The sequence below is a fragment of the Oryctolagus cuniculus genome, chromosome 6, assembly GCF_051225735.1.
Source record: "Oryctolagus cuniculus isolate XC-2025 breed Fujian yellow rabbit chromosome 6, ASM5122573v1, whole genome shotgun sequence".
Classification (NCBI taxonomy): Eukaryota; Metazoa; Chordata; class Mammalia; order Lagomorpha; family Leporidae; genus Oryctolagus; species Oryctolagus cuniculus.
The window spans coordinates 91,842,447-91,869,817 of record NC_142872.1 but is presented as its reverse complement, the minus strand read 5'-3'; the positions used below and the strand labels follow the sequence as shown (position 1 = coordinate 91,869,817).

General features: G+C 40.7%; 1 protein-coding gene across 8 annotated transcripts in view; it reads left to right on the top strand.

Moving 5' to 3' along the window:
• ARMC1 (armadillo repeat containing 1) overlaps positions 1-15,554 on the top strand; it is a 43,045-nt gene extending 27,491 nt beyond the window's left edge. For 5 of the 8 annotated variants that reach the window (XM_089336280.1, XM_002710530.6, XM_089336283.1 and 2 more), the window contains 5 exons: positions 2,719-2,810; positions 7,370-7,559; positions 12,335-12,451; positions 12,536-12,610; positions 13,377-15,554. In XM_089336280.1, coding sequence (XP_089192406.1) covers positions 2,719-2,810; positions 7,370-7,559; positions 12,335-12,451; positions 12,536-12,610; positions 13,377-13,568 — 666 coding nt within the window. In that variant the 3' untranslated portion in view covers positions 13,569-15,554. The remainder of the gene's footprint in view (positions 1-2,718; positions 2,811-7,369; positions 7,560-12,334; positions 12,452-12,535; positions 12,611-13,376) is intronic. The other 3 variants (XM_070075103.2, XM_089336284.1, XM_089336285.1) reach the window with 1 other exon arrangement.
• The last annotated feature ends 11,817 nt before the right edge of the window (positions 15,555-27,371 follow it).

Genomic DNA, 27,371 nt, shown 5'->3' with positions numbered 1-27,371 from the left:
ACTATGACTCCTGAACTCAGCAAGACTTTTGGCTTCCATTTGGGGCCCCTTCCCTATGCTACAATTTAGAAACTACCTTCAGAATTGTAAAGTGGGGTAACTGAGAGGCCCACCTTGGTTACAGCCTTTTGCTGTTTCTTGCCCAGTGTCTGGAAACAAGTATCTAATACATGTTCCATTTGTTCATTTTTTATGGAGGAAGGGCAGTTCTTGGAGCAGTTCATTCTTTTTTTTTTTTTTTTTTTAACTTTTATTTAATGAATATAAATTTCCAAAGTACAGAATATGGATTACAATGGCTTCCCCCCCATAACGTCCCTCCAACCCACAACCCTCCTCTTATCCACTCCCTCTCCCCTTCCATTCATATCAAGATTCATTTTCGATTCTCTTTATATACAGAAGATCAGTTTAGCATACATTAAGTAAAGATTTCAACAGTTTGCTCCCACACAGAAACATAAAGTGAAAAATACTGTTTGAGTACTAGTTATAGCATTAAATCTCAATGTACAGCACACTAAGGACAAAGATCCTACATGAGGAGTAAGTGCACAGTGACTCCTGTTGTTGACTTAACAAATTGACACTCTTGTTTATGGCATCAGTAATCACCCTAGGCTCTTGTCATGAGCTGCCAAGGCTATGGAAGCCCCCTGAGTTCACTGACTCTGATCATTTTTAGACAAGACCATGGTCAAAGTGGAAGTTCTCTCCTCCCTTCAGAGAAAGGTACCTCCTTCTTTGATGACCCATTCTTTCCACTGGGATCTCACCCGTGGAGATCTTTCATTTAGGTTTTTTTCCCCAGAGTGTCTTGGCTTTCCATGCCTGAAATACTCTCATGGGCATTTCAGCCGGATCCGCATGCCTTAAGGGCTGATTCTGAGGCCAGAGTGCTGTTAGGACATTTGCCATTCTATGGGTCTGCTGTGTATCTCACTTCCCATGTTGGATCATTCTCTCCCTTTTTGATTCTATCAGCTAGTATTTGCAGACTCTATTCTTGTTTATGTGATCCCTTTGGTTCTTAGTCCTATCATTATGATCAATTGTGAACAGAAATTGATCACTGGGACTAGTGAGATGGCATTGGTACATGCCCCCTCTATGGGATTGAATTTGAATCCCCTGGTATGTTTCTAACTCTACTGTTTGAGGTAAGTCAGCTTGAGCATGTCCCGAATTGCACATCTCTTCCCTCTCTTATTCCCACTCTTATATTTAACAGTGATCACTTTTCAGTTAAGTTTCAGCACTTAAGAAGAATTGTGTATTGATTACAGTATTCAACCAAAAGTATTAAGTAGAACAAACAAACAAAAATACTAAGAGGGATAACATATTAAGCTGGAGCAGTTCATTCTTTATGGGCTGAAGTGGAGGTCGTTATAGGAGTAGTTGCTAAAAAGAAAAGAGGTTGTTGAATTTTTTATTTCATAGATGGCACATTCTCTTCTTTAAAATTTTTTTTTTAAATTAATTTGAGAGAAAGGGTGAGATCAAGCACATGTTCCCATCCACTGGTTCACTCCCCAAATGCCAGCAATGGCTGGGTCTAGGCCAGGACCAAAGCTGGGAGTCAGGAATGCAATCCAGTTCTCATGTGGTTGACAAGAAACTAATTGCACGAACTGTCACCTCTGCCTCCCAGGGTCCATTAGCAGTAAGCTGCAGTCAGGAGCTGGATGGAGTCGGGTATCAAACTCAGGTACTACAAGTTGGGACGCAGGCGTCTTAACAGCTAGGCTAAATGCCTACCCCACATGGCATGTTTTCAGTAATGACTAGGCACTTTCAAAATGGAAGTTAAAGGACTGGTGGAAATGTGAAAGGTCAGTGGACTGAGATGGCAGGGTTTTGGAGATGTAGTTTTCAGAGGTAAAAGGTTTTCTGTGAACGATGAGTGATTGGTAGGTCTGTGGGTGATAGCACAATTTAGGTGTAAAGTGTGAATAGCTAAATGAGCTCCCTAAAGAAAGAGCGTGGGAAGGAAACACTTGTAAACTTTCAGGAGAAGGGTGCCAGCATCCCATATCCTAATGTCAGTTTGAGTCCCAGTTGCTCCACTTCCAATCCAGCTCCCTGCTAGTGCACCTAGGAAAGCAGCAGAAGATGGCTCAAGTAATTGGGCCCCTGCCACCCTGTCAGAGACCCAGGTGGAGTTTTGGGCTTCTGGCTTCTGTGATCATGTGGGATAACAGCAGATGGAAGATCTCTGTCCTTGTCTCCCTTTCTCTGTCATTATGCCTTCCAAATGACTTTAAGAAATCTTTAAAAAAGATTTATTTATTTATTTGAACAGCATAGTGACAGGGAGATAATGAATGGCCTCAACAGTGCCCATATGGCATGCTGGCATCATAGGTGGCCAAAGTCTGGAGCCAGGAATGGGTCTCTCCCACGTGGGTGGCAGGTGCCCAAGTACTTCAGCCAGCTTCCACTGCTTTCCTAGGAACATTAGCAGGGAGCTAGGTCAGAAGTGGACCTACTGGGGCTCAAACCTGAACCCATATAGGATGCCAGTGGCTGAACCCACTACGCCACAATTCAGGCCCCTGAATATCACGTTTAAAGGAGAGTTGCAAACACTTCAAGATCAAGTCATTCTAGAAGAAACAAAAACTTATTTTTCTCTTTCTGCTTTTGCAATAAATTAGCAGCATCTTTAGTAGTTTGGGCGTGTTGATTAACCTATTACTTATTTTCCTGCTGTAGGCTCTGCGATACTTGGCAGAATGCCGTGCGAACAGAGAGAAGATGAAGGGGGAACTGGGTATGATGTTGAGCTTACAAAATGTTATACAGAAGTAAGTACAATAGATAGTGTTTCCCAATACAGTAGAAAAATTGATCTTGTTGAATATATACTGATAGTTAATATAGAATTTTAACCACATTTTTAATTCTATAAATGCATACTTATGTGGGCTCTGTGTTCAAAATGTTTTGGTGATTAATATTTCAATGACTAATGTTCTTATAATTCTTAAACACTGACATTAATAAAAGTCCTGGGACAGCGTTGTGGCAGAGCTGGTAAAAACAGTGCCACCTATGATGGCAGCATCCCATATGGGCACTGGTTTGATTCGTGGCTTCTCCACTTCTGATCCAGCTCCCTACTAATTGCCTGGGAAAAGTAGCAGAATATGACTCAAGTGTTTAGGCCCCTGCCTCCACGTGGGTGACCTGGATAAAACTCCTGGCTTCAGCCTGGCTCAACCCTGGTCGTTGCAGCTATCTGGGGACTGAACCCTGTAACTCTGATCTCCATAACAAATAAATCTTGAAAAAAAAAAATAGTCCTTAGAAAAACACTCAGCTTTATTAAAATTTTGACAGATAGTGTAATTATGAATCATTTTTAAATCAGTTAATTTATTTCAGAAGCAGATAGAACTCCCAACTGCTAGTTCACTTCCCAAATACCTACAATGACTGAGGCTGGGTTGGACTGAAGCCACAAGCCGGTAACTTAATCTGGGTCTCCTGCATGGGTGGCAGGAAACCACTTATTTGAGCCATCCCAACTACCTCCCTGGGTCTGCATTAGTAGGAAAGTGGAGACAAGATTCTGAGGTGGGTATTGAACCCAGGAGCTCTGATATGGAAGCAAATTAATTCATATTTTAGTTCCCCTGGAACTGGGGAAAGCTTTAGTCATGATTTAGGTACTTCTATAAGGGCTACTTTACTTGTATGGCTATAGAATGTGGTTTTGTATGTATATATGTGTGTGTGTATTTTATATATATCTGTAAAATGGTAGGGAGACTGCTTGTGTCTTTGTGAGAGAAATGGTGTCAGTTCAGGTATATCTTCTGGGAAGGAGATCCTGAGATAGCATTAGAAAAGGAAGAGCTTTATTGTAGCATAAGATCTGTAAAAGTAAAGAAGGACAAACCAGGAAAAGTCTTTAGACTTTCTGTGAAAGAGAAGAGGAAGCAAAGTGGGGCAAAAGTGGTCCCAGATTGCAATGCAGATTTGACAGCCAACCCAGTAGGAGAGCTCCAAGCAAAGATTACTATTGGGAGGAGTCCTGCACTGAGCAGAAATGGCCAGATCTTATTCCTCCTACCCTGCTTAGTCATTGACTGGGGACTGCCTGCGAAGGGCACCACCTTGAGTTTGTGATGGATCCCAAAGCCACTGTAGCGGGTAACTCTGCTACTGTGAGTAGATGGGCAAGTTCTTTGTTAAGGGGGATCCAAATAGTGTTTATCTGCTTGGCTACTGCAGTGACTTAGCCTTCTCTCTCTCTCTCTCTCTTTTTTTTTTTTTTTTTTTTGTGACTTAGCCTTCTAATTCAAATAAATAAGGTATAATTTTTAGAATAATGTGGTGACTGTTGCTTGATAGTGAAACAGTCGTCTTGTACTCCATTATAATTTGATCCTTCAACCCTTTGAGAAGCAGAGATCTGAGGTACCAATTTTTTATATGCATTTTTCAGTGTACATATTTATATACATTTCTCAGTGTATATAAATATATATGTATGTGTGTATATATATACATACATATAAATACATATATATAAACACACATATATATATAAATCTGGAGATGTCAGATTTGAAGACTGCCTTGCAAGTTTTTTAAAAGTCTCCTTTGTTTACCAAACTTCTAACCACCTTAGAAGTTTATCAGTGTATTTGAGTGCTATCCTAATATGATAATTAGGTTGATAAAACCGTGTGTTTTTGCTTGTAAACATCAAGACTTTAAAGTGTTACAGTCAGATTTTGGGTCAATTTGTTAAATACTGCATTGTGACCCATCTCATGGCTCGCACGAGATTTTCCTTTTTTTTTTTTTTTTTAAAAAAAAACAATGAGATTGCTTTGGTAATCTTATTGTAATTGTCTACCTATGTGTTTCTTTTCTTAAAATTTATAAGAAATCAGAGTGAGAAGTAGAGCAGAACGCGTTTTATATCTTTATCATCGAGGTGCCAGTATAAACTCACTTATCTGTCCTTTAGACATTATTTTGCATTTTGATATCTTTATTACCAGATGCACATGACTGATTTTTCACAATTCTGACTTAACAAACTTATGAGCTAATTAGTATCCCTTTCATATATAGTCACCTTGGCAAATGATAGCACAGAGATGGATATTAGATGCTCTCCTTGTGTTCTTTGATATCGCTACTTCATGACAGCCAGCCAGTCAGTGGGATTAGAAGCAAACTTTCAGAGCAGCCTCTGTCTTAGAGTACTGAGTTAGGGGAGAGCTGGTTATGCTGCTCTGGAACCATGCCACTAAAGAAGTACCAGGAGGATTTTTCCACGTTCCAGGAAGACCTGGAGAATAAAGAAAGTCTGGTGTGAAATGATGCTACCCTATTAACTGAAGAGCCTTACATCTGGCAGTGTTCACCTGGGGGGAGGGGGTGGTAGGAACAGGAATAGGGAGGAAAAATGGAGGTTTTTCTCCCCTTGAGAAGCAGAGGAGAGTATTACATAATGAGAAAATTCTGTAAATTAAATTTTTGTTGTTTAATTCCCATCTCATGTTTTGCTAGAGAATTTGCTGAGATTGGAACATGTATAAAACAGCAGTTTTGACTTGTGAGGTCAACTTGGTGCTTACAAATTGACACTTGGATTGAGTTCAAAATCACTGTTATCTTTAGTTCTTTAACTGTGAAAAGAATTTCAGCTCTCTGTCACTCAGAATGACTCTGACATTATATTCTAATTTTAATCTCTTCCATAAATAAAAGCTTGTTATTAAAGTATTAAAGGATAGAACCTTTCATATTATATTTTTAGTCCTAGATTCCTTTCTGAAAAGAGTTTTTAAGATGGTAGTTTAAGGAGAATTTTAAATCCAGTTTGAGATATTTGTTAATTGGTACTTCAAGAGTTACACTGCTAATACAAGTTGCTTTTTTTTTTTTAAATATTCCTTTTTATTTGTGTGTGATGGGGGAAGAGATCAATCTTCTGTCTACTTGTTCACTCCCCAAATGCCTGCAACAGCCAGGGCTGGGTCAGGCAAAGCTAGGAACTTGAAACCCAGTCCAGGTTTCTTAACTGGGTGACAGGGACCTAACTACTTGAGTCATCACCTCCTGCCTCCTAGGAAGCTGGAATTAGAACCAGAGCCAGGGCTTGAACCCAGGCTTTCTGGATAAGGGATATAGGTTTTCCAAGAGGCATCTTAACTGCTGTGCCAAACACACATCCCAAGATGTATTTCCTAAGCCACTTGAGAATATCTAACAAGGGTATACTATAAATAGAAGCCACTGGAATGAAATGTGGCATTTCAGCTTTGAAATATCTGAGTTCATCTGGGGAACTTCTAAACTTCTAAGATTCTAGTTTGTGTGTGTGTGTGTGTGTGTGTGTTTTGAAGAATAATTTATTGGGGCCGGCACTGTAGTGCAGCAGGTTAATGCCCTCGCCTGAAGTGCCAGTATCCCAAATGGGTGCTGGTTCTAGTCCTGGCTGCTCCTCTTCCGATCCAGCTCTCTGCTATGGCCTGGAAAAACAGTAGAAGATGGCCCAAGTCCTTGGGCCCCTGCACCCACGTGGGAGACCCAGAAGAGGCTCCTGGCTTCAGATCGGTGCAGCTCTGGCTGTTGTGGCCATCTGGGAGCGAACCAGCAGATAGAAGACCTCTCTTTCTGTCTCTACCTCTCTCTGTAACTCTGTCTTTCAAATAAATAAAATAAATCTTTTAAAAAAAGATTATTTATTTGAGAGGTAGAGTTAGAAACAGAATGAGAGGTCTTATATCCACTGGCTTACTCCCCAAATGGCCAGGCTGTCAGAAGCCAGGAACCAGGAGCTTCTTTCGGGTCTCCCACATGGGTGCAGGGCTCAAGCACTTGGACCATTTTCTACTGCTTTCCCAGGCCATGGCAGGCAGAGAGCTGGATCAGAAGAGGAACAGCCGGGACATGAACTGGCGCTCATATTGGATGCATGCACTGCAGGTAAAGGCTTAACCTGCAACTTCACAGCACTGGCCCCCTAAGGTTCTAGTTTTCAGAAATTTTTAATTGGGGCCAGCACTGTGGTACAGTGGATTAAAGCACCAGCATCCCATATGGGCATGGGTTTGAGTCCCAGCTGCTCCTCTTTCTATCCAGTTCTCTTTATGGCCTGGGTTTCTCTCACTGTCGACACACTCTGCCTGTCAAAAAAAAAAAAAAAAAAAGAAAAAAAGAAAAAAGAAATAAAAGAACGTGATAGACAAGATACTTTCTGTTGCACTTTTATATTGCTTTTAAATTGAACAAAGCATCAAAGTGAAGGAAATAAGGGTCCTTAAAGTTGAGAAATAAGACTACAGAATAGTGAGTAGAAGGGCAGGACTGATTTAATTTGTATGTGTCTCTTTTCCAGAACTACAACTCCAGGAGAAACAAAACTCCTGGCCTCTGAAATCTATGACATTCTTCAGTCCTCTAATATGGCAGATGGCGATAGCTTCAGTGAAATGAATTCACGTCGAAGGAAAGCTCAGTTTTTTCTGGGAACTACAAACAAACGTGCCAAAACAGTGGTTTTGCATATAGATGGTCTTGATGATACGGTGAGAATTTTACAGACATATTGATCATAAGAGGAGCAAGAGAAATCGTGTCAGCAAGTTTTTTTTTTTTTCAGTGTCATTTGATGTCTTCAAGAGTAAAAGTCAGTATCAGTATTTTGTACTCATTTTATGCGAAAGACATCATTTCATCAGAGGACATAACAATATCAAGTACTTATTTCTTATTAGGCCTCTAATAAGAAAGCTTCCAAACACATGAAGCAAAAACTGACAGAAATGCTGGGAGAAATTGGCAAATCCATAGTTAGAGCTAAAGATTTGAACAGTACCCTCAATTATTACAAGAAGCATACAGAAAATCAGTAAGGGTATCAAATACTTGAATAATAATATAAATCATCTAAACCTAATTGATATTTATGCAATAGTCTTATCTCACAACAGGGTAATACTCAGTTTTTTTATGCACATGGAATATTCACCAGTAATAGACCATTTTGTGGGCCATAAAACATAATAAATTTAAAAGAATTAAAATCATAAAAGTGTGTTCTGTGAGCATAATGAAAAAAAAACTGGAAATCAGTAACAGAAACATAACCTGGAAAATTTCCCTGAAACTTCAAGAATCTGAGTTTCCAAAACAATCCATGCATTAGTAATAAATCAAAAGAGGAATTAGAAAGCATCTTGAATAATTATGAAAATATAACATCAATTTGTGGGGAGCAATTGACACAGTATTTAAGTGGAAATTCATTCACACAAAATGTTTACAAAAGAGGAAAGATAAGCTTCTACCCTAGAAAGGTAGAAAAAGAAGAGCAAATTAAAGCCAAAGCAAACAGAAGAACAAAACAAAAAAGAACAGAAATCACTGAAATGAAAAACAGTGTCAGTAACAGGACATCATTATAGCTCTTACAGATATTAAAAGGATAAAATAAATATTTTAAATAACTTTATACCAATAAACTTGATAATGCTGATGAAATGGGGAAATTTCTTGAAAGACAATTACCATAGCCCACTCAGGAAGAAATACATGACTGAATTTCCTCCATATCTATTAAGAAATAGAAGTTGCAATTAAAAACCAACTTCAGGCCCTGGGTGGCTATACTGGAAGAAATAATACCATTTGTACAAAATCTTTTCAAGTATTGTGGAATTCCATTAGCAATTCTGCATAACTTGTGATTCCTTATCAATTTATTCTTCACCCTTACACTAAGCACCAACCCTTATATCTTATATTTATAGCTATACTTAAAAGTGGATTTCTTCCAGGCCTCATCTAGTCAAGTGTTGCTTTTTTTTTTAAAGATTGATTTATTTTACTTGAAAGTCAGAGTTACGCAGAGAGAGAGGTCTTCCATCCGCTGGTTCACTCCACAATTGGCCACAGTGGCCGGAGCTGTGCCCATCTGAAGCCAGGAGCCAGGAGCTTCCTCCAGGTCTCCCACACAGGTGCAAGGGCCCAAGGGCTTGGGCCATCTTCCAGTGCTTTCCCAGGCCATAGCAGGGCGCTGAATTGGAAGTGGAGCAGCCAGGACTGGAACCAGCATCAATATGGGATGCCAGCACTGCAAGTAGCAGCTTTATCCACTATGCCAAAGCGTTGGCCCCAAGTGTTGCTTTTTTGATCTAATCTAAAAACCTGCCTTTTAACTGGAGTATTTGGGCCATTTACATTTAGCATGATTATTTATATGGTTGGATTTGAAACAGCCATTTTGCTGATTGCTTTCTATTTGCTCTGTCCTTTGTGCCATTTTTCCTCTTTTTTCCTGGCTTCTTTGGACTGATTGGAATTTTTTTTAAAAGATTTATTTATTTATTTGAAAGTCAGATTTACACAGAGAGAAGAGAGGCAGAGAGAGAGAGAGAGAGGTCTTCCATCTGCTGGATCACTCCCCAATTGGCCGCAACGGCTAGAGCTGCGCCAATTCAGAGCCAGGAGCCAGGAGCTTCTTCCAGGTCTCCCACATGGGTGCAGGGGCCCAAGGACTTGGGCCATCTTGTACTGCTTTCCCAGGCCATAGCAGAGAGCTGAATGGAAAGTAGAGCAGTCAGGTCTCAAACTGGCGCCTGTATGGGATGCCAGCACTGCAGGTGGCTTTACCCACTATGCCACAGCACCAGCCCCATTTAATATTTCTTAGAGTATATGTTTGGAATGAAATCTTTTACATATTTATGGGTGGCAACTGGCAGAACATCATTTATCCCTTTACCTATGCTAGGTAGGTTATAATAGATTATCCATAGCTTTTTCTAGTTATAGTATTTAGGTGCTCAGGCCTCAAGATTTAGGTTTTTGTACATAAAAAGGAGTCTTTATATAAAAAGTTCATGGAAAGTGAATACTATGATAAAAAATGTGCATGGATTTCAAAAATATTTGGGCCAAAATAAATTATTTTTAAATTATATTTTCTTCAAGCTTTTTGAAGTATTCTTATGAGAGGAAGCCTTCCTTATGCATATTATCTGTGACAGAGCCAAATGAGGTAACACCTGTCTTACTGAATTTGGAGCTACAAGATCTTGAAAAATGTTTAGGAAGCAAGTTCTGATAAATATAAATTGAATGCAAGATATTAAGATATTGAAATATCTTTAGTACCATCACATTGTAGTGACTAAGAATATAATTCTTTTTTAAAACTAGCACAAACCAAATAATAAAACCCAATAAAGCACTTAGAAAAACATAGGCCAAATATATAGCAAGAATGTGATTGCCAAAATACAAAAGAAAACACTAGCAAGTTAACACTAGCACTGCGTTATCTTGCTCAGCACTTTTTAGTGACGTAACCTGGCACTCAGGATAAGTATATTCCATTGATTATCTGATTTGATAATCAACTCCAAGAGGAATGTCATTATCTTATTTTTGTAGAATGGGAAATTGAGTTTTAGAATGGTTTAAATAACATATCCAAGTCACATAGGTGGAGGAAATGAAAAGATGAGTCAAGATTTGAATCTAGGTAGTGTGATTCCAGAATTGAGCTTTTTTTTTTTTTATTAAATTATTTATATGAAAGGAAGAGTGTCAGAGAGATATCTTCCATCAACTACTTGCTCACTCCCCAAATGGTGTACAACGTTCAGGGCTGGGCCAGATTGATGCCAGAAGCTGGAGCTCCATAGTGGTTTCTCATGTGGGTGGCAGGGGCCCCAGCCCAAGTACTTGGGCCATTTCCACTGCCTTCCCAGGTGCATTAGCAGGGAGCTAATCAGAGGAGGAGCATCCAGGACTCAAATGGGCACTCTGAAGTGGGACGTGGGTATGGGCTGCCAGCATTGCATATGATGTTTTAACCTTCTGTGCCACAACATCTGTCCCATCTTCTTTATAGGGTCAGGGAGTAAATATTCTGGGCTTAGCACATTGACATGGGTCTCTGTCAGCTTTCTGCTTAGCAGGAAACTCATGTCATATGATACATGAATGAGTGACTTTGGCCATGTTCCAGTGAAATGTCATCTACAAAATCAGCTGATGGATTGTAGTTTGCTCATGCTTCAGCTAGAGGACTGTCTTTTTTTCTGGTTTTTGGCATTTTTTTCCTGTACTTTTTGTTTAAAATGTGAATTAACTGACTAACTTTATTATTTTATTTATTTATTTATTTTTTAACTTTTATTTAATGAATATAAATTTCCAAAGTACGATTTATGGATTACAATGGCTTCCCCCCCATACCGTCCCTCCCACCCACAATCCTCCCCTTTCCCACTCCCTCTCCCCTTCCATTCACATCAAGATTCATTTTCGATTATCTTAATATACAGAAGATCAGCTTAGTATACATTAAGTAAGGATTTCAACAGTTTGCTCCCACACAGAAACATAAAGTGAAAAATAATGGATGATTTTTTTTAAATGATGATGAAATCAGATCAGACCTATTGTCATGTTTAATCCCAGTGAGAGTCAAGTTGGGAGTTGATAATTTCTTTTTTTTTTTTTTTTTTTTTTTTTACAGAGGATCAGTTTAGTATGCATTAAGTAAAGATTTCAACAGTTTGCACCCCCATAGAAACACAAAGTGAAATATATTGTTTGAGTACTCGTTATAGCATTAAATCTCAATGTACAGCACATTAAGGACAGAGATCCTACATGGGGAGTAAGTGCACAGTGACTCCTGTTGTTGACTTTACCAATTGACACTCCTGTCTATGGCATCAGTAATCTCCCTATGCTCCAGTCATGAGTTTCCAAGGCTATGGAAGCCCTCTGAGTTTTTATTTATTTGACAGGTAGGGTTACAGACAGTGAGAGAGAGAGAGAGAGAAAGGTCTTCCTTCCGTTGGTTCACTCCCCAAATGGTCACAATGGCCGGTACTGCACCGATCCAAAGCCAGGAGCCAGGTGCTTTCTCCTGGTCTCCCATGCAGGTGCAGGTGCCCAAGCACTTGGGCCATCCTCCACTGTACTCCTCAGCCACAGCAGAGAGCTGGACTGGAAGAGGAGCAGCCAGGACTAGAACCTGGCGCCCATATGGGTTGCCAGCGCCGCAGGCGGAGGATCAACCAAATGAGCCACGGTGCTGGCCCCCTGACTAACTTCTTACAAAGTTGTTAACAGTACAGAGGAGGGACACATATTTGACACAGCAGTTACGAGGTCACTTGGGGCACCCAAATACCATATCGGAGTGTCTGGGTTCATGTCCTAGCTCTACACCCCTTTCCCCCAAAATATAATGAAAATGACTAGTTTAGGATGATTTGAGTTGATGTCTTCCCTGTTATTATTTTATCATATTTAATGACAATTTCCTTTTATTTTTCAGTCTCGGAGAAATCTATGTGAAGAGGCTTTGTTAAAAATTAAAGGTGTTATTAGCTTTACTTTTCAAATGGCTGTGCAAAGATGTGTGGTGCGAATCCGTTCAGATTTGAAGGCGGAGGTTAGTATAACATAGCTGAAAAATGCCTAAGGTTACAGCTAAACAAATCAATGCTCAAAATTGATCCCTCTCATCCTGTTCCAGGCTTTGGCATCAGCGATAGCATCAACCAAGGTTATGAAAGCTCAGCAAGTTGTGAAAAGTGAAAGTGGAGAAGAGGTAAAGGTTGCATTTAGTTTGCTTTATATCTAATTCAGACTCTTGATTGTCTTTTATGGCTCACAGATTGCCAATATTTCTAGACAAGTAGATGCCAGCTGTTTAAGAATGTGATGTTTCTTGGTTAGCAGTTAACTGTCTTAGAAATATATACAGATCTGTTGTAGATTTCAGAATCTATTCTTTGAAGAAAATTTTCTCAGTGGAGATATTTTACTGAATTTGTATGGAAATATAGGATACTTGATTTCTTTGCATTGGATACATGGTTTAATACTTTCTTCCCAATCTTAACTATTTTTCCAATCTAAAAAATAAAATGAAGGTACATCCCATTGGGGAAATAAATTTGGTCAAAATCTTTGCCTGTTGCTACTCTTTCCAGTAGCATTGTAATATGAAAATGAGTGTGAAATTTTAAAAAAGAGAAATGAATCTGAATGCCATGAGTTCATTTGGGTCTTCATTAATGGGAGGTTCCATGGCTCTCCAGGGACCCACATGGCCAGACATTAACTTTGGTCATCTTTTCATAGACATAGATTACTCATTTACTCCAAGATAGTTAAGTCAGCCTCTGAGTTCTCATTTGTTGTTCTTCCTTTTCTGTGTTTAGACCTTGCTCAGTGACTGGGACTACTGTCATGTAATGGGGACATTTTAGAAAGAACAGAGCCCCTGAGAATAAATGTGGTAATTAGAATGAAGAGCAAAGTTGACCCTCACCTTGATTTTGTGGTACTCTTTAATATGTTCTGTGTTCCAGATGCTGGTCCCGTTCCAAGATACTCCTATGGAAGTAGAGCAGAACACAGAGCTGCCTGACTACCTGCCCGAGGATGAGAGTCCCACCAAGGAGCAGGACAAAGCAGTGTCCCGGGTCGGCTCACACCCGGAGGGTGGAGCTAGCTGGCTGAGCACAGCTGCAAACTTTTTATCCAGGTCATTTTACTGGTGACTTCAACTTCACTTTGGGGCTCAAGGACAGTGTGAACCAACAAGGGGCCAGTTTTCCATTGTTGTGGTGAACTGTCAAGTGCAATTTGCAATAAGTTATCATGAAAAAGTTTTTAGATTACAGGATTGCGTATGCTGCATTTTACATTTGATTGGACATTTTACCCCACTGGGTGACAAAAGGACAGAGGCTACAGGTGGAATTGCTTTGTTCCTGAAGGTATTTTGGTTTTATTTTCCTTTGTTTCGTTGCCTCATTTTTTAAAAACATGGGTCCACTGTTGAAACCAAACCTGTATGTGCAGCTTTACGTTTTATTTTACATGAAGCACGTGATTAGGAAAACTTACTTTCTCCTCAAGCCTCAAGACGTATCTGAAGAGAAGTTTCTGTGTAGCTCAAGTTGTGCATGAATTACTGAACATTTTCCTCTGCTTTTCATGAACAGTACGTGCTTTGATACTCTTCACTGACAATTGAAAACATTTTTTGTTTATCCCCTTTTGTGCCTTTTTTTATTTTGCCAACCATGTTTATAGAAAGGACATTACTAATGACATTTTGCATATTAAAATATAATTATTTGAACACAGAGTCCCCCCCCAAAAAAATTTTTGCAACTTATTTGCTGTTATTTCAACAAGATTAATACAAAATCAGTCAAAAAGAAGGAAATATGTATTTTAGCAAAGTGCTTTTTGGAGACCATTTGAATGTGACCAGATGTGGTTCCTGTTGACTGCTGTTCACTTTGGTTTATATCAGATCTTGAGAGTTAAGTCCACCATGATATTGCAAGCACTTGTAAATGGTCTCTAGGCCTTACTTTGTGATTACGTACTATCTCCCGGTAGACAGAAATAGTAGTAGTAAAGAACTGACAAACTTGAAAAAGGAAAACACAAATCGAATGCCTGTAATGCCACAGTGCCACTTTGGAAGAGTTGAACTTACATGGTTGCCTAGCAGAAGCCTGTTCAGTAGGCATTTCTTTGTATTGCCTTTTGTGAATTTATTATGAAAATGCTGCAGTCATATTCAGTAAAAAAAAAAAAAAAAGACCCAAATTATTGCTTATTTTTTTTCCAAATTATTGCTTATAAAAGAAATAAAACCAGCATTGATCATTTAATCTTGTTTCTCATGTCCAGCCAGAAAAAGAAAACTTTAGTTAAGGTAAGATATATTATACACACACATATTTTTTTTGGTAGATAGAAGCTAATTAATTGTGTGAAATGCTTTATTAAATTTCTAAAATATTTGGCAACTAAAATTTTCTTTTTGGAAATTCACCTAAATCCAAATACAATTTAAAGTTAATATGATTGAAAACTAATAACAAGAAATTTAAATTCCTTTTTTATAACATGTAGAGCTGCTATTTTACTACTTGGAGAATGTGAAGTACAAATTGTACCCAGGAGGGTTTCCGTCCATTTTCATCACTTCTCTTTAAGAGACTATTAAAAGCATCCAGTATTACTTGGAGAAAAATAATTGTAAACTACCATCAACAAGGAGAGTCTAGAGTTTGTTAACATTGTGACCTTCTAGAGGGAGAGGCATCAAGGGTGTGAAGAACGATGCTTTTTCATGTATCTGGTCTCTGATCCAAGTTACACGCACAAATAGAAGCATTCAGGGCACATACTGCTTTAAGTGTAGAATGCGACTTGCTGCCAGAACCAGATGTGTTGAAAAAAGAAAACAAAACCACCTCCTTTCTATAGCCATTAAAGCAAAGTTTACTGTTCTAACAGGTTTGTATTTTATTTTGCATTGCCGCACATCTGCTTATTTAAAAAAAATCTACTTCCATTTGGTAGAAATGGTTCAGTACAAGTGAGTATTACAGCTTGATGTTTGTGAGTTCTAATTCTAAGCGTTCTTTTATTCCAGATCTTATAGAGCAGTTAAGACATCTGTAATGGCATTTTTTGAAATATATTGTAAAATAATAAAAGGTAACATAATTAAAATTGAATGGATATTGCATTCTTGTAGTAGAAACATTATTGAATACTCTCAAGCCTGTGTGTAAACAGTCTGTCTGGTGTATGCTCCCATTGGTCAGGTGTTACCAATTCCCATGCATCTTCTGTTTATCTGCTTCCCAACCATACCTGTCTTTCTCCACGATTGGACTCGCTATTCCTACACATACGGTAATGGTGATAACATTATCTTAAAATTTCAAATTTGCTACAGTCTCTTCCCTCCTAAGGTCTTTGAAAACAATCTTTTTCATATTAATCTTATAACTGTATCTGGCTAATAATGAATACTCAGATTTGGGGGAGGAAAATGAATAGATGGGCGAGTTTTTGGTGCAGTGATTAAATGCAGTTTGGAAAACTCACATTGCATATTGGAGTGCCTGGGTTCAAGTCCTGGCTCCCTCTGCTTCTTATGTAGCTTCATACTGATGTGCACCCTGTGAGACAGCAGATTATGGCTCAAATACTTGGATCCTTGCCATTCACATGAGAGACTGGATGGAGTTCCAGGCTGTTGCCTTCAGCTTGGCCCAGCCTTGGCTGTTGGCATTTTGGAAATGAGCCAGCAGGTGGATTATCTCCCCATGTGTGTGTCTCTGTCTCTTTCTCTCTCTCTGTTTCAAAAAAAAAAAAAAAAAAAAATTAAGAACAATTTGAAAATAGTAAAAGTAAGTATATTAACTTTGCATGTGGAAAAATATATATATATATATTTCCAAGCGTGCTTATTTCTGATTTGTTGGTTAATATTTAGCATATTCATTCATTTGTCATTTGGTTTCTAATTTTTACAAAAAAATTTGCATGGGGGCTATAATACTCCACTGAGTGAAGAGAAGATGAATTTATTCTGATTTCCATAGCGTTGTTACAGGAGAATATTATGAATGTATATATACACCCATAATATGGTTTTGATTGCTATTTTACAACTTAATGGCTATGTGATCCTAGGCAATAATTTAATCTTAGAACTTTTCTTTATTAATAGAATGGTAATAATTCCTCTTAGATCATGAGTGCTTTGAAACTGAAATATTGCCAATGTGTGATAGAATTATTGCACTGGGAATTTGACATGACTTTATTTTCTAATCACACTTTACCTGACTCCTCAACTTTTTTTTTTTTTTTTAAGGTTTTATTTATTTATTTGAGAGGTAGGGGTTACAGACAGTGAGTGGAAGAGAAAGAGAGAAAGGTCTTCCTTCCATTGGTTCACTCCCCAAATAGCCCCCATGGCTGGCGCTGTGCCGATCCAAAGCCAGGAGCCAGGAGCCAGGTACTTCTCCCTGGTCTCCCATGCAGGTGCAGGGGCCCAAGCGGCCTACTGCACCGTGGTGCCAGCCCCTGACTCCTCTTTTTACTTTTTTTTTATGTACCTTTTTTTCTTTTTTAGATTTACTTATTTTAAAGGGAGAGTTACAGAGAGCAGAAGCAGAGAGAGAGAGAGAGAGGTCTTCCATCTGCTGGTTCACTCCCAGATGGCTGCAACAGCTGGAGCTTTTGCACCGATCTGAAGCCAAGAGCCAAGAGCTTCTTCCAGGTCTTCCACAGGGGTTCAGGGGCCTAGGGAGTTGGGCCATCTTCTGCTTTCCCAGGCCACAGCAGAGAGCTGGATTGGAAATGGAGCAGCCGGGACTCAAAATGGTGTCCATTTGAGATATTGGTACCATAAGCGGCGGCTCTCTCTGCTATGCTACAGCTCTGCCCCCCCCCCCTTTTTTTTTTATTTTTACAGGCAGAGTGGACAGTGAGAGAGAGAGACAGAGAGAAAGGTCTTCCTTTACCGTTGGTTCACCCTCCAATGGCCTCTGCGTCCTGATCTGAAGCCAGGAGCCAGATGCTTCTCCTGGTCTCCCATGTGTGTGCAGGGCCCAAGGACCTGGGCCATCCTCCACTGCACTCCTGGGTCACAGCAGAGAGCTGGCCTGGAAGAGGGGCAACCGGGACAGAATCCGGCACCCCAGCCGGGACTAGAACCCGTTGTGCCGGCACTGCAAGGCGGAGGATTAGCCTATTGAGCCACGGCGCTGGCCTCTGCCCCCCCCCCCCCTTTTTACTTCTAATTGAGGGTTTTGCTTTTTTTAGACTTCGTCCTCTACTCTGTGATTTATGTCAAAATTTTTTCCCTTGAAGAATGCATCTGTTCAGTTCCCTTCGTCAAGATAATTTTTGAATCTCTACCTTTCACAGCTCTCCTTTCCTTTGCAGTGCCTCTCAAATGTGAAGTCTGTGAATTTTTATTTTTATTAGAACCAACATCATGGTAGGTCTGCAATAAATTTAAAAACGACTTCTATGCAGTCACTGCTGATTGCTTTCAAATATTTGCTCATTTAACCCTTACTAACTGTGAGGTTGGTACTCCTATTAAATCACCATTTTACTGATGGGGAAAACAAGAGGGAGAGGGATTAAGTACTCATTAGGGGGCCAGTGCTGTGGTGTAGCAGCTGCTCCACTTCCGGTCCAGCTCTCTGCTATGGCCCGGGAAAGCAGTAGAAGATGGCCCAAGTCCTTGGGCCCCTGCACCCATGTGGAGACCCGGAGGAAACTCCTGGCTCCTGGATTCAGATCGGTGCAGCTCCAGTCGTTGCAGCCAACTGGGGAGTGAACCAGTGGATGGAAGTCCCTCTCTCTGTAACTCTTTCAAGTAAATAAGTAAATCTTTAATTAAAAAAAAAAAAAAAAAGTGCTCTTCTCTTAGTTCCAGGTCACAGAACTAAGAAATGATGAAGCCAGGACTCAGCCCCATGCAGTATGGCCATTTGGGAAGGGAACCAATGGGAGGAAGATCTTTTTATTTCTTTATTTTAAAGGTTTTTTATTTGAAAGGCAGAGTTAGAGGGAAAGACAGCGAGAGATCTTCCATCTCTTGGTTCACTCCCCAAATGGCTACAATGATTGGGGCAGGGCCAGGCCAAAGCCAGGAGCTTCTTCTGGGTCTGTGACATGGGTACAGGGGTGCAAGCACTTGGGACACCTGTTATTGCTTTCTCAGGTGCATTAGCAAGGAGCTGAATCTGAAGTGGAGCAGCTGGGATTCGAACCAGCACCCATATGGGATGCTAGCACTATAGGCAGCAGCATAACTTGCTATGCCACAGTGCCTGGCCCTGGAAGATCACTTTTTTTTTTCTCTCTTTTCTCTGTCACTATGCCTTTCAAATAAATAAATCTTTTAAAAAGAACTTACCTAGGAGCTAACCTTTTGAAAGCATAGCTAGTTAAGCCGTCGCCTGCAGTGTCAGATCCCATATAGGTTCCAGTTCACTTCCTGAGTGCTCCACTTCTGATCCAGATCCCTACTAATGTGCCTGAGGAAGCAGCAGAAGATGGCCCAACTTGAACCCCTGCACCCACTTGGGAGACCTGGAATAAGCTCCTGGCTCCTGGCTTCATTCTGGCCCAGTTCTGGCCATTGCAACAATTTGGGTAAGTGAACCGGTGGATGGAATATCTTCCTCTGCCTCTCCCTCCCTCTCTCTGACTCTGCCTTTCAAATAAAATTAATAAATCTTTGAAAAAGTTGTCTATTTTCTTGCATAAAAGTAACTTCCTTAACAGCTTCATAGTATTACACTATATCAATGTTCCTTAATTTAACCAGTCCATTGTAGACTTTGTTCTTACAAATAATGCCATGAAAATGTATTGTAGGATATATTCCTAGATATGGAATTGCATCCTGTCTCTTTAGAAATAATTCTGGTTTCCAGTCTGACCAGCAACATGTGTGAGTTTCTAGTTCCCCTCAGCCTCTCCTCTTCTCCAGTTACTCGTCATCTAAAAAATGGCATCTCTTAAGAGAGGGAGCTTTTGTGTGTTTTAGAGCCGTTTGAATATTTTTTGTCCTGTGAATGGTCCCTACCCTTTTCTTATTATAGGGCAGGGAATGGGTTTGATCTCTTACTGATTTATAGAAATTCTTTAACGTACTAAAGAGATTCTCTCATGTCTTTAATACAAATACGTGCAGCTCACACATCACATTAACAGTATTTATTGTTGTTCCCTATACACATCCATATCTGTGGTATTTTGTCACCCATGATTCCTTTTTCCTCTTAACTGCTCTGGTACTTACTCTTGTATGGGACTTGTCATTATACTCATAGACCTTTACTTTCTGTGAGTATATTTTTTATGAGAGGATGGAGATGTTTTCTGTTTTCTAAGAGTTTGCCACAATATTGCATCATTCATGTGCTGAGCATGTGAGAAGTGTTCACTGAATGAGCTATGGTGATCAAACAGTTGTAGTAGTGCAGTATTTCTGTACTGAGGGGGCGGGGCTTCTTAATTGTAGTTTGTTGTTGTTGTTGACAGGCAGAGTGGACAGTAAGAGAGACAGAAAGTCTTCCTTTTCCGTTGGTTCACCCCCAATGGCCGCTGCAGCCGGCGCACCATGCTAATCTGAAGCCAGGAGCCAGGTGCTTCTCCTGGTCTACCATGCGTGTGCAGGGCCCAAGGACCTGGGCCATCCTCCGCTGTACTCCCGGGCCACAGCAGGGAGCTGGACTGGAAGAGGAGCAACCGGGACAGAATCTGGTGCCCTGACCAGGACTAGAACCCGGTATGCCGGTGCCACAGGCAGAGGATTAGCCAAGTGAGCCGCGGCGCCGGCCCTTAATTGCAGTTAACATTAGCTGAGCACTTACATTGCAGAATTTGTACTCGTGGAACCTGCAGTCATCACAATGGTCCACTGAATTGAGCTTTTCCTACCTATTTGACAAAGGAAACTAAAGCTTAGAAATAAAGTAACTGGATGTAAATACAACGAATAAGTGACAGGGTTAGGGTTTAAATCTGGGGTCCTTTAGTATGACACCAAAAATTATTTTCATATATTGTCCTTTCTCCTGCTTACAAACCTTTAGTAACTTACTGGGTCAAATCTAAATTCTTTTTTTAACTTACTTTCATTTTATTTGAAAGAGAGAGAAAGAGATACAGATACAGAGAGATCTTCCGTCATCTGAATCCCTCTTTGGCTCAACTCTTTCATAGTCTTGGGGTTTTTACCTACAATTGCCTTATCCTATTTTTCAACCATTGGTAAAATCCATAAAGCTAATTTTCTATGATTCCATGTCTCTTTATCCACTTTTATTCCCAACTGTCATTCTGAATTCATGCTAGGCTACTTTCTTACCTATCCATTTTCTAATTCGTTTTGCTATTTTAAACTAAAATTTCACCTGCAGTTTTAGGAGATAAATTTTGTGGGTAAAAGGAATTTATCTCAATGCAGACTGTCAGGAAGCATACTACTTTTGGAAAATGTGTATATAAAAATAGATTTAGAATGTAAACTTTTTTACATGAATATTTGCACTTTTGGTTGTATTTTTATTTTTAATATACAGAGTTCCTCCAAATAATATGAAGTCTTAAGGACAGGAAACTATGTAGGAAAACACTTCTGGATGAAGACACACATAGTGCTTGATGTGAGGATTACTGGTCTTTTTAACTTTTTGTTAAGATAGTATGTATGAGAAGACTTTTTAAAAAAAGATTTATTTAAAAAAAAAAAAAACATTTGAAAGGCAGAGTTACGGACAGGAGGGGAGAGAGAGAAAGCAAGAGAGAGTGGATTCCTCCATCTGCTGGTTCATTCCCCAAATGACCCCAAAGGCCGGGGCTGGACCACACTGAAGTCAGGAGCCAGAAGACCCACTGGATCTCCCAAGTGGGTGCAAGAGCCCAACCATTTAGGCCATCTTCCACTGATTTCCCAGGTGCATTAGCAGGGAGCTGGATCAGAAGTGGAGCAGCTGTGACTCAAATTTTGTCACCTATATGGGATGCCAGCCTTGTAGGTAGATGCTTAACCTGCTATGCTGACTCCATGAGGAAACTCAATGCTGTATCGAAAAATGGAATTAAAAGACAAATTCAGGTACCAGTGCTGTGGCATAGCATGTTAAGCTGTCACCTGCAACATGGGCATCCCATATGGGTGCTGGTTAAACTCTAGGCTGTCAGAGAAGAATGTAGTGATTTGTTCTGAGGTGGGGCTCTCAGAATTCCCAGTTTGTGGCTGCACCAAAGGTCTTGTTGCATACCGAGCTGGGAGACACTAGGATAGGGTTGTGGGCAAGGATGACAATAATGGGTTCAGTGATGTGTGCTTTAAAATGAGAGACTGAAGCGCCTAAATGTTGCTGGGGTGGGTCCAGTAGAGAGTTAAGAGAGAGAAGAGAAAGTTGAATTAATACAGAATGAGATTCAGAAGCAAGTGGAATCTAGAATTGCAGTAGGACTTCTGCTTGACAGATGGGTCCCTCTCTGACCTGAGAGATTTGCTGGATTGACTCATTAAAATTCATTATTAAATTTCTTATATCACTGTTCTTAGATTCCTAGTAGATGATGAAGGAAAGTTGTGACTTAGGTTTTTTTTTTTTTAATATTTATTTATTTGAAAGAATTACACAGAGAGAGGAGAGGCAGAGAGAGAGAGAAAGTCTTCCATCTGATGGTTCACTCCCCAGATGGCTGCAATGGCCAGAGCTGCACAGATCAGAAGCCAGGAGCCAGGAGTTTCTTCCAGGTCTCCCATGTGGGTGCAGGGGCCCAAGGACTTGAGCCATCTGCTGCTGCTTTCCCAGGCCATAGCAGAGAGCTGGATCAGAAGAGGAGAAGCCGGGACTAGAACCAGTGCCCATATGGGATGCTGGCCCTGACTTAGTTTTATCTTAGGGCTATTTCCCCAAATCCCAGCTAGAGCTGGGCCAGACCAGATTGAAGCCAGGAACTCCACTGGAGTCTCACCTGGGTGGCAGGGGCCCAAGTACTTGGGCTATCTTCCACTACCTCCTCAGGTACATTTACCAGGGGCTGGGTTGAGTTGTAGCAGCTGGGACTTGAATGAGTGCTTTGATAAAGGACGCTAGCATGGCAAGTGGCAGCATAACTTGCTGTGCCACAATGCTGACCCCAAGTACCCAGACTTGATAATTAGTTACTAATATTTTCTGGATTAGTATGGATGAGGTAGTTTCCATAAATGGTCTTCAGCCTCTGGATTGTCATGTGTGTTCACTGATCTTTTCATTTGATCGTTCCGTCTACTTCAGTGGCTCTCAGCTCTCTATAGGCGCATTAGAATGACCTGTATGCTTTTAATAAAAATATTGTCTACTCTAGATGGGTCAAGGGCATGGATATTTTGTCACCACAATGAGATGTTGCTAATGTACAGCCAAGGTTGGAAACCATAGCCTATTTCTTGTACTTAGATTTACAAATCTGAGATGTGTTACTATAAGCTTTTTCTCTGTGTGGCAAAACCCCTTTCCTAAAACTAGCTATTTTTGGAAAGTATGCATGTAATAATTTAGGACAAATACTTGTATACAAAACCTGTGATCTTTAGTTGGGTATTTTTGCTATCATAATTTGTGTAGCTTTGAGTGGTTTTTAGTTTGCTCATTTTCCCCTTGTGCTTCTGTCTAATGTATTTCACATAAACGTCAGGGGACCGTGTCTTCCCAGCATCTATCACAGTCCCATCTATTTGATGGCAGATATTCTTTATCGATTTGGAATTTCTTAACCTTGTAATTCTATTTTGTTTTAGCTCCAAATAGTATTACCTATTCTAATATATATATATTTCCACATCTGTACTCCAAAATGGTGGGATTCTCCAGATATCCAAAATCCAGACCATGATTAAACTAAAAAGATATTAAAAGGTAGCAATACACTTCAAAAATTTCTCAAGGTACTGCTGAGTCAAATGTTTTAATAATCAAACGCTTAACAACATGTTTATGAAAAATCTAGACTAGCAAGCAACTTAATCAAAAATCAATGCCAGCGCCGCGGCTCACTAGGCTAATCCTCCACCTTGCGGCGCCGGCACATTTGGGTTCGAGTCCCGGTTGGGGTGCCGGATTCTTTCCCGGTTGCCCCTCTTCCAGGCCAGCTCTCTGCTGTGGCCCGGGAGTACAGTGGAGGATGGCCCAAGTGCTTGGGCCCTGCACCCCATGGGAGACCAGGATAAGTACCTGGCTCCTGCCATCGAATCAGCGCGGTGCGCTGGCCGCAGTGGCCATTGGAGGGTGAACCAACGGCAAAGGAAGACCTGTCTCTCTCTCTCTCACTGTCCACTCTGCCTGTCAAAAAAAAAAAAAAAAAAAAAATCAAGCAGCCGGCACTATGGCATAGCGGGTAAAGCTGCCGCCTGCACCACTGGTGCCATGGGCACCAGTTTCAGTCCCAGCTGTTAAATTTCCAGTCCACCTCTCTGCTATGGCCTGGGAAAGCAGTGGAGGATGGCTCAAGTCCTTGGGCCCCTGCACCGGCGTGGGAGACCTGAAGGAAACTCCTGGCTTCAGATAGGCACAGCTCTGGCCATTGTGGCCAATTGGGGAGTGAACAAGCAGATGGAAGACCTCTCTCTCTCTGCCTCTCCTTCTCTCTCTCTCTGTAACTCTTTCAAATAAATAAATAAGTCCTTTTAAAAAATCAATCAGATATGTGTAAGGATGAAGAAGCCATTGATAATTGTAATAAGCTTGCATTGTTTAGTATCTTATAAATTGCAATTTCTATAATTAGATAAACACAGAAGCACCTTGGTCTATAAATGTTGGTTTGTGTGTCTAACATGTTTACTGTACATTTATAAATTCTCCAAAAGGGAAGTATTAATCTGAAATGCTAGAAACAAAAATGCTATCAGTAGAAAGGGAGGTCTTTTACTCTATTTTTTAACAGGTTATAACTGTTATTTCTCTTCACCTATGCCAAAGGAATGCATAGGATGTGTTTGTGTTTTTGTTTATATGTATAACATCCTTTTTAGCACTATAGGGGAATGCTGTTGACTACTTAATTTCAGATGCCTGCATTTTCAAAACAATGAAGACGTATCACTGACCATAAAATGGAAATGGCAACCATTCAGGGGAGTTGAACGTTTATTGTGTCATTTAGTCTACAGAGGCAATCTCATTATTAAAGTAAATATAGCCAGTTTATGTGCATATGTGAATACAGGTATCTATAATGTACATTACAATTTGTAACCATCAAGTACACAAGTGTAATGGATATTTTAGCTTATTTTCAATATAAGCTTATATAAAGCAAAGATTCTGTGTTCATGTACTCTCCAAGGAATGGTTTCAGTTTTAGCTGAAGATTTTAAAGTTGTTTATGATATTTACTCTTGTTTTGCAGATGAATTACTGAAGAAAAAGTAAGAAAACAAATTGGGTTCTATATCCACTATTTAGATTTCAGATTTCCATGCGTGTTATAGGTTTCTCCATGAAAGAAAGAAGTCTCATGGAGTTAAGGCTTTCTGGTTTGTAGCTCTCAAAATTGTGCAAGAGCTCTCCAGTGTAATATCTTTGTGATATGTATAGGCCTAACGATTTTTCATAAGGAAGTCTAAAATAATATATAAATGTTTAAGCTCTACAAAATCAATATTAGTAAACCAAATCACTTTACAGAAAAATCTTGCACAATAAAAGAAATTTAGAAATAAAGATACCCTGATTTTCAAGTTAAAAGGAGGCTTGTCTCCTGTGTAGTAACTGGGTTTGGGGGTTGGTAGACATGGTAGGGAACAGAGGAGAATTACAATCCCTGAGTCCAGAGCTCTGACTCCCTCCCTTCTTAACTTAAATGAACACATGTCTACTTGAATAAACAATATTCATTATTTCTGGGGATTGGCATTGTGGCACACCAGTTAAGCCGCTGCTTGCAATGCCAGTATCCCATAAGAGCACTGATTCTAGTCCCAGCTGGTCCACTTCTGATCCAGCTCTCTGCTAATGCACCTGTGAAAGCAGTGGCAGATGACCCAAGTACTTGGGCCCCAGCCAGCCATATGAGAAACCTGGATGGAATCCCTGGCTCTTTGGCCTGGTGCAGCCCTAACTCTTGCAGCCATTTAGAGAGTAAACCAGCAGATGGAAAATATTCCTCTCACCTCCCCCCACCTCTGTGTGTGTGTGTGTGTGTGTGTGTGTGTGTCCATCTCTTTGTAATTCTGACCTTCAAATAAAGAAGCTAAATCTTTAAAAAGTATTCATTATTTCTAATCAGCATCATATGGCTGTATTACTCTAAAATTAGATCTATCTCAATAATACAGTCCACAAGTCAAATGAATTATTACAGAAAAAATTCCCAGCTACAATCATTTCTTGGGGCCAGCACTGTGGCATAGTGGGCTAAGCCTCTGCCTGCAGTGCCAGCATCCATATGGGCACTGGTTTGAGTCCTGGCTAGCCAGCCTCTGTTCCAGCTCTCTGCTACTGGCCCTGGAAGACAGTGGAAGATGGCCCAAGTACTTGGGCTCCTGTCCCTTTGTGGGAGACCTGGGAGAAGCTCCTGGCTTTGGATCGGCTTTCTTCCAGCCATTGTGACCATTTGGAGAGTGAACCAGCAAATGGAAGACCTTTCACTCTGTCTCTCCCTCATACTGTCTGTAACTCTACCTCTCAAAATCTTTTTAAAAATCTTCTTTAAAAATATTTATTTATTTATTTGAAAGGCAGAGCAACAGAGGGCGGGGGTGGGGGGAGAGAGAGATCTTCCATACTCTGGTTCACTTCTCAAATGGCTGCAAAAGTCAGGGGTGGGCCAAGCCAAAGCCAGGAGCCAAGAACTTCATCCAGGTCTCCTATGTGAGCCATCATCCATTGTTTCCCAAGCATATATTCAGGGAGCTGGAATGGGGAGCAGAGCAGCTGGAGCTCAGAGCAGCATTCCAAAAAGGGATGCTGGCATCATAAGTGGCAGCTTAACCGACTGCACCACAGCTGACCCACAGCTAAAATCTTTTTTTTAAAGATTAATTTAGGCCGGCGCCGTGGCTCACTAGGCTAATCCTCCGCCTTGCGGCGCTGGCACCCTGGGTTCTAGCCCTGGTCGGGGCGCTGGATTCTGTCCCGGTTGCCCCTCTTCCAGGCCAGCTCTCTGCTGTGGCCCAGGAGGGCAGTGGAAGATGGCCCAAGTGCTTGGGCCCTGCACCCCATGGGAGACCAGGATAAGTACCTGGCTCCTGCCATCGGATCAGCGCCGGCCACAGCACGCCAGCCACGGTGGCCATTGGAGGGTGAACCAACGGCAAAGGAAGACCTTTCTCTCTCTCTCTCTCTCACTGTCCACTCTGCCTGTCAAAAAAAAAAAAAAAAAAAAGATTAATTTATTCATTTGAAAGTCAGGGTTATGGGTTGGTGGGGGGAGAGAGATCTTCCATCTGCTTGTTCACTCCCCAGTTGGTTGCAATGGGACAATGGGAGGCCAGTGCCACACACACTACATCTCAGTGACAGCCCTCCTGCCCCCACCAGCTAAAGTCTTATACTGAATAAATCTAGTCTCCTGAAAACCTGATCCAGAGAAATGGCTGCCCTTGCCAGCTTTATCCAGATCTACTATTATGTCCATCACCTGCATTTTTAAAAGGGACGAGGGATATAGGAGGGTTTTGGAATCATCTGGGGGCACGTTCATGATTCTTACCCACATGTGACCATGGTTACAGTCATATGGTATAACTAGGCAATTAAAGCTTGGGTGAGCTGGAATTCTTGCATTCCTGTAAAATAATGCTGTCACTTTAATGGTTTGATAGAGCCACCTTCTCAGGAAGTACCTGTAGCATCTGGGACCAGGGTGCATGCTCAGACCCCACTCTGGTTGTATGTCCAGTTGAGGTACCTTCCTTCTAAAAAGAGGTGACAGGCAGGAGAGAGCTCTCTTTCCACTGTGGATCCCATTTAGGGGTGCTGCTCCGGTTTTCCCTCTTTCCACCATGG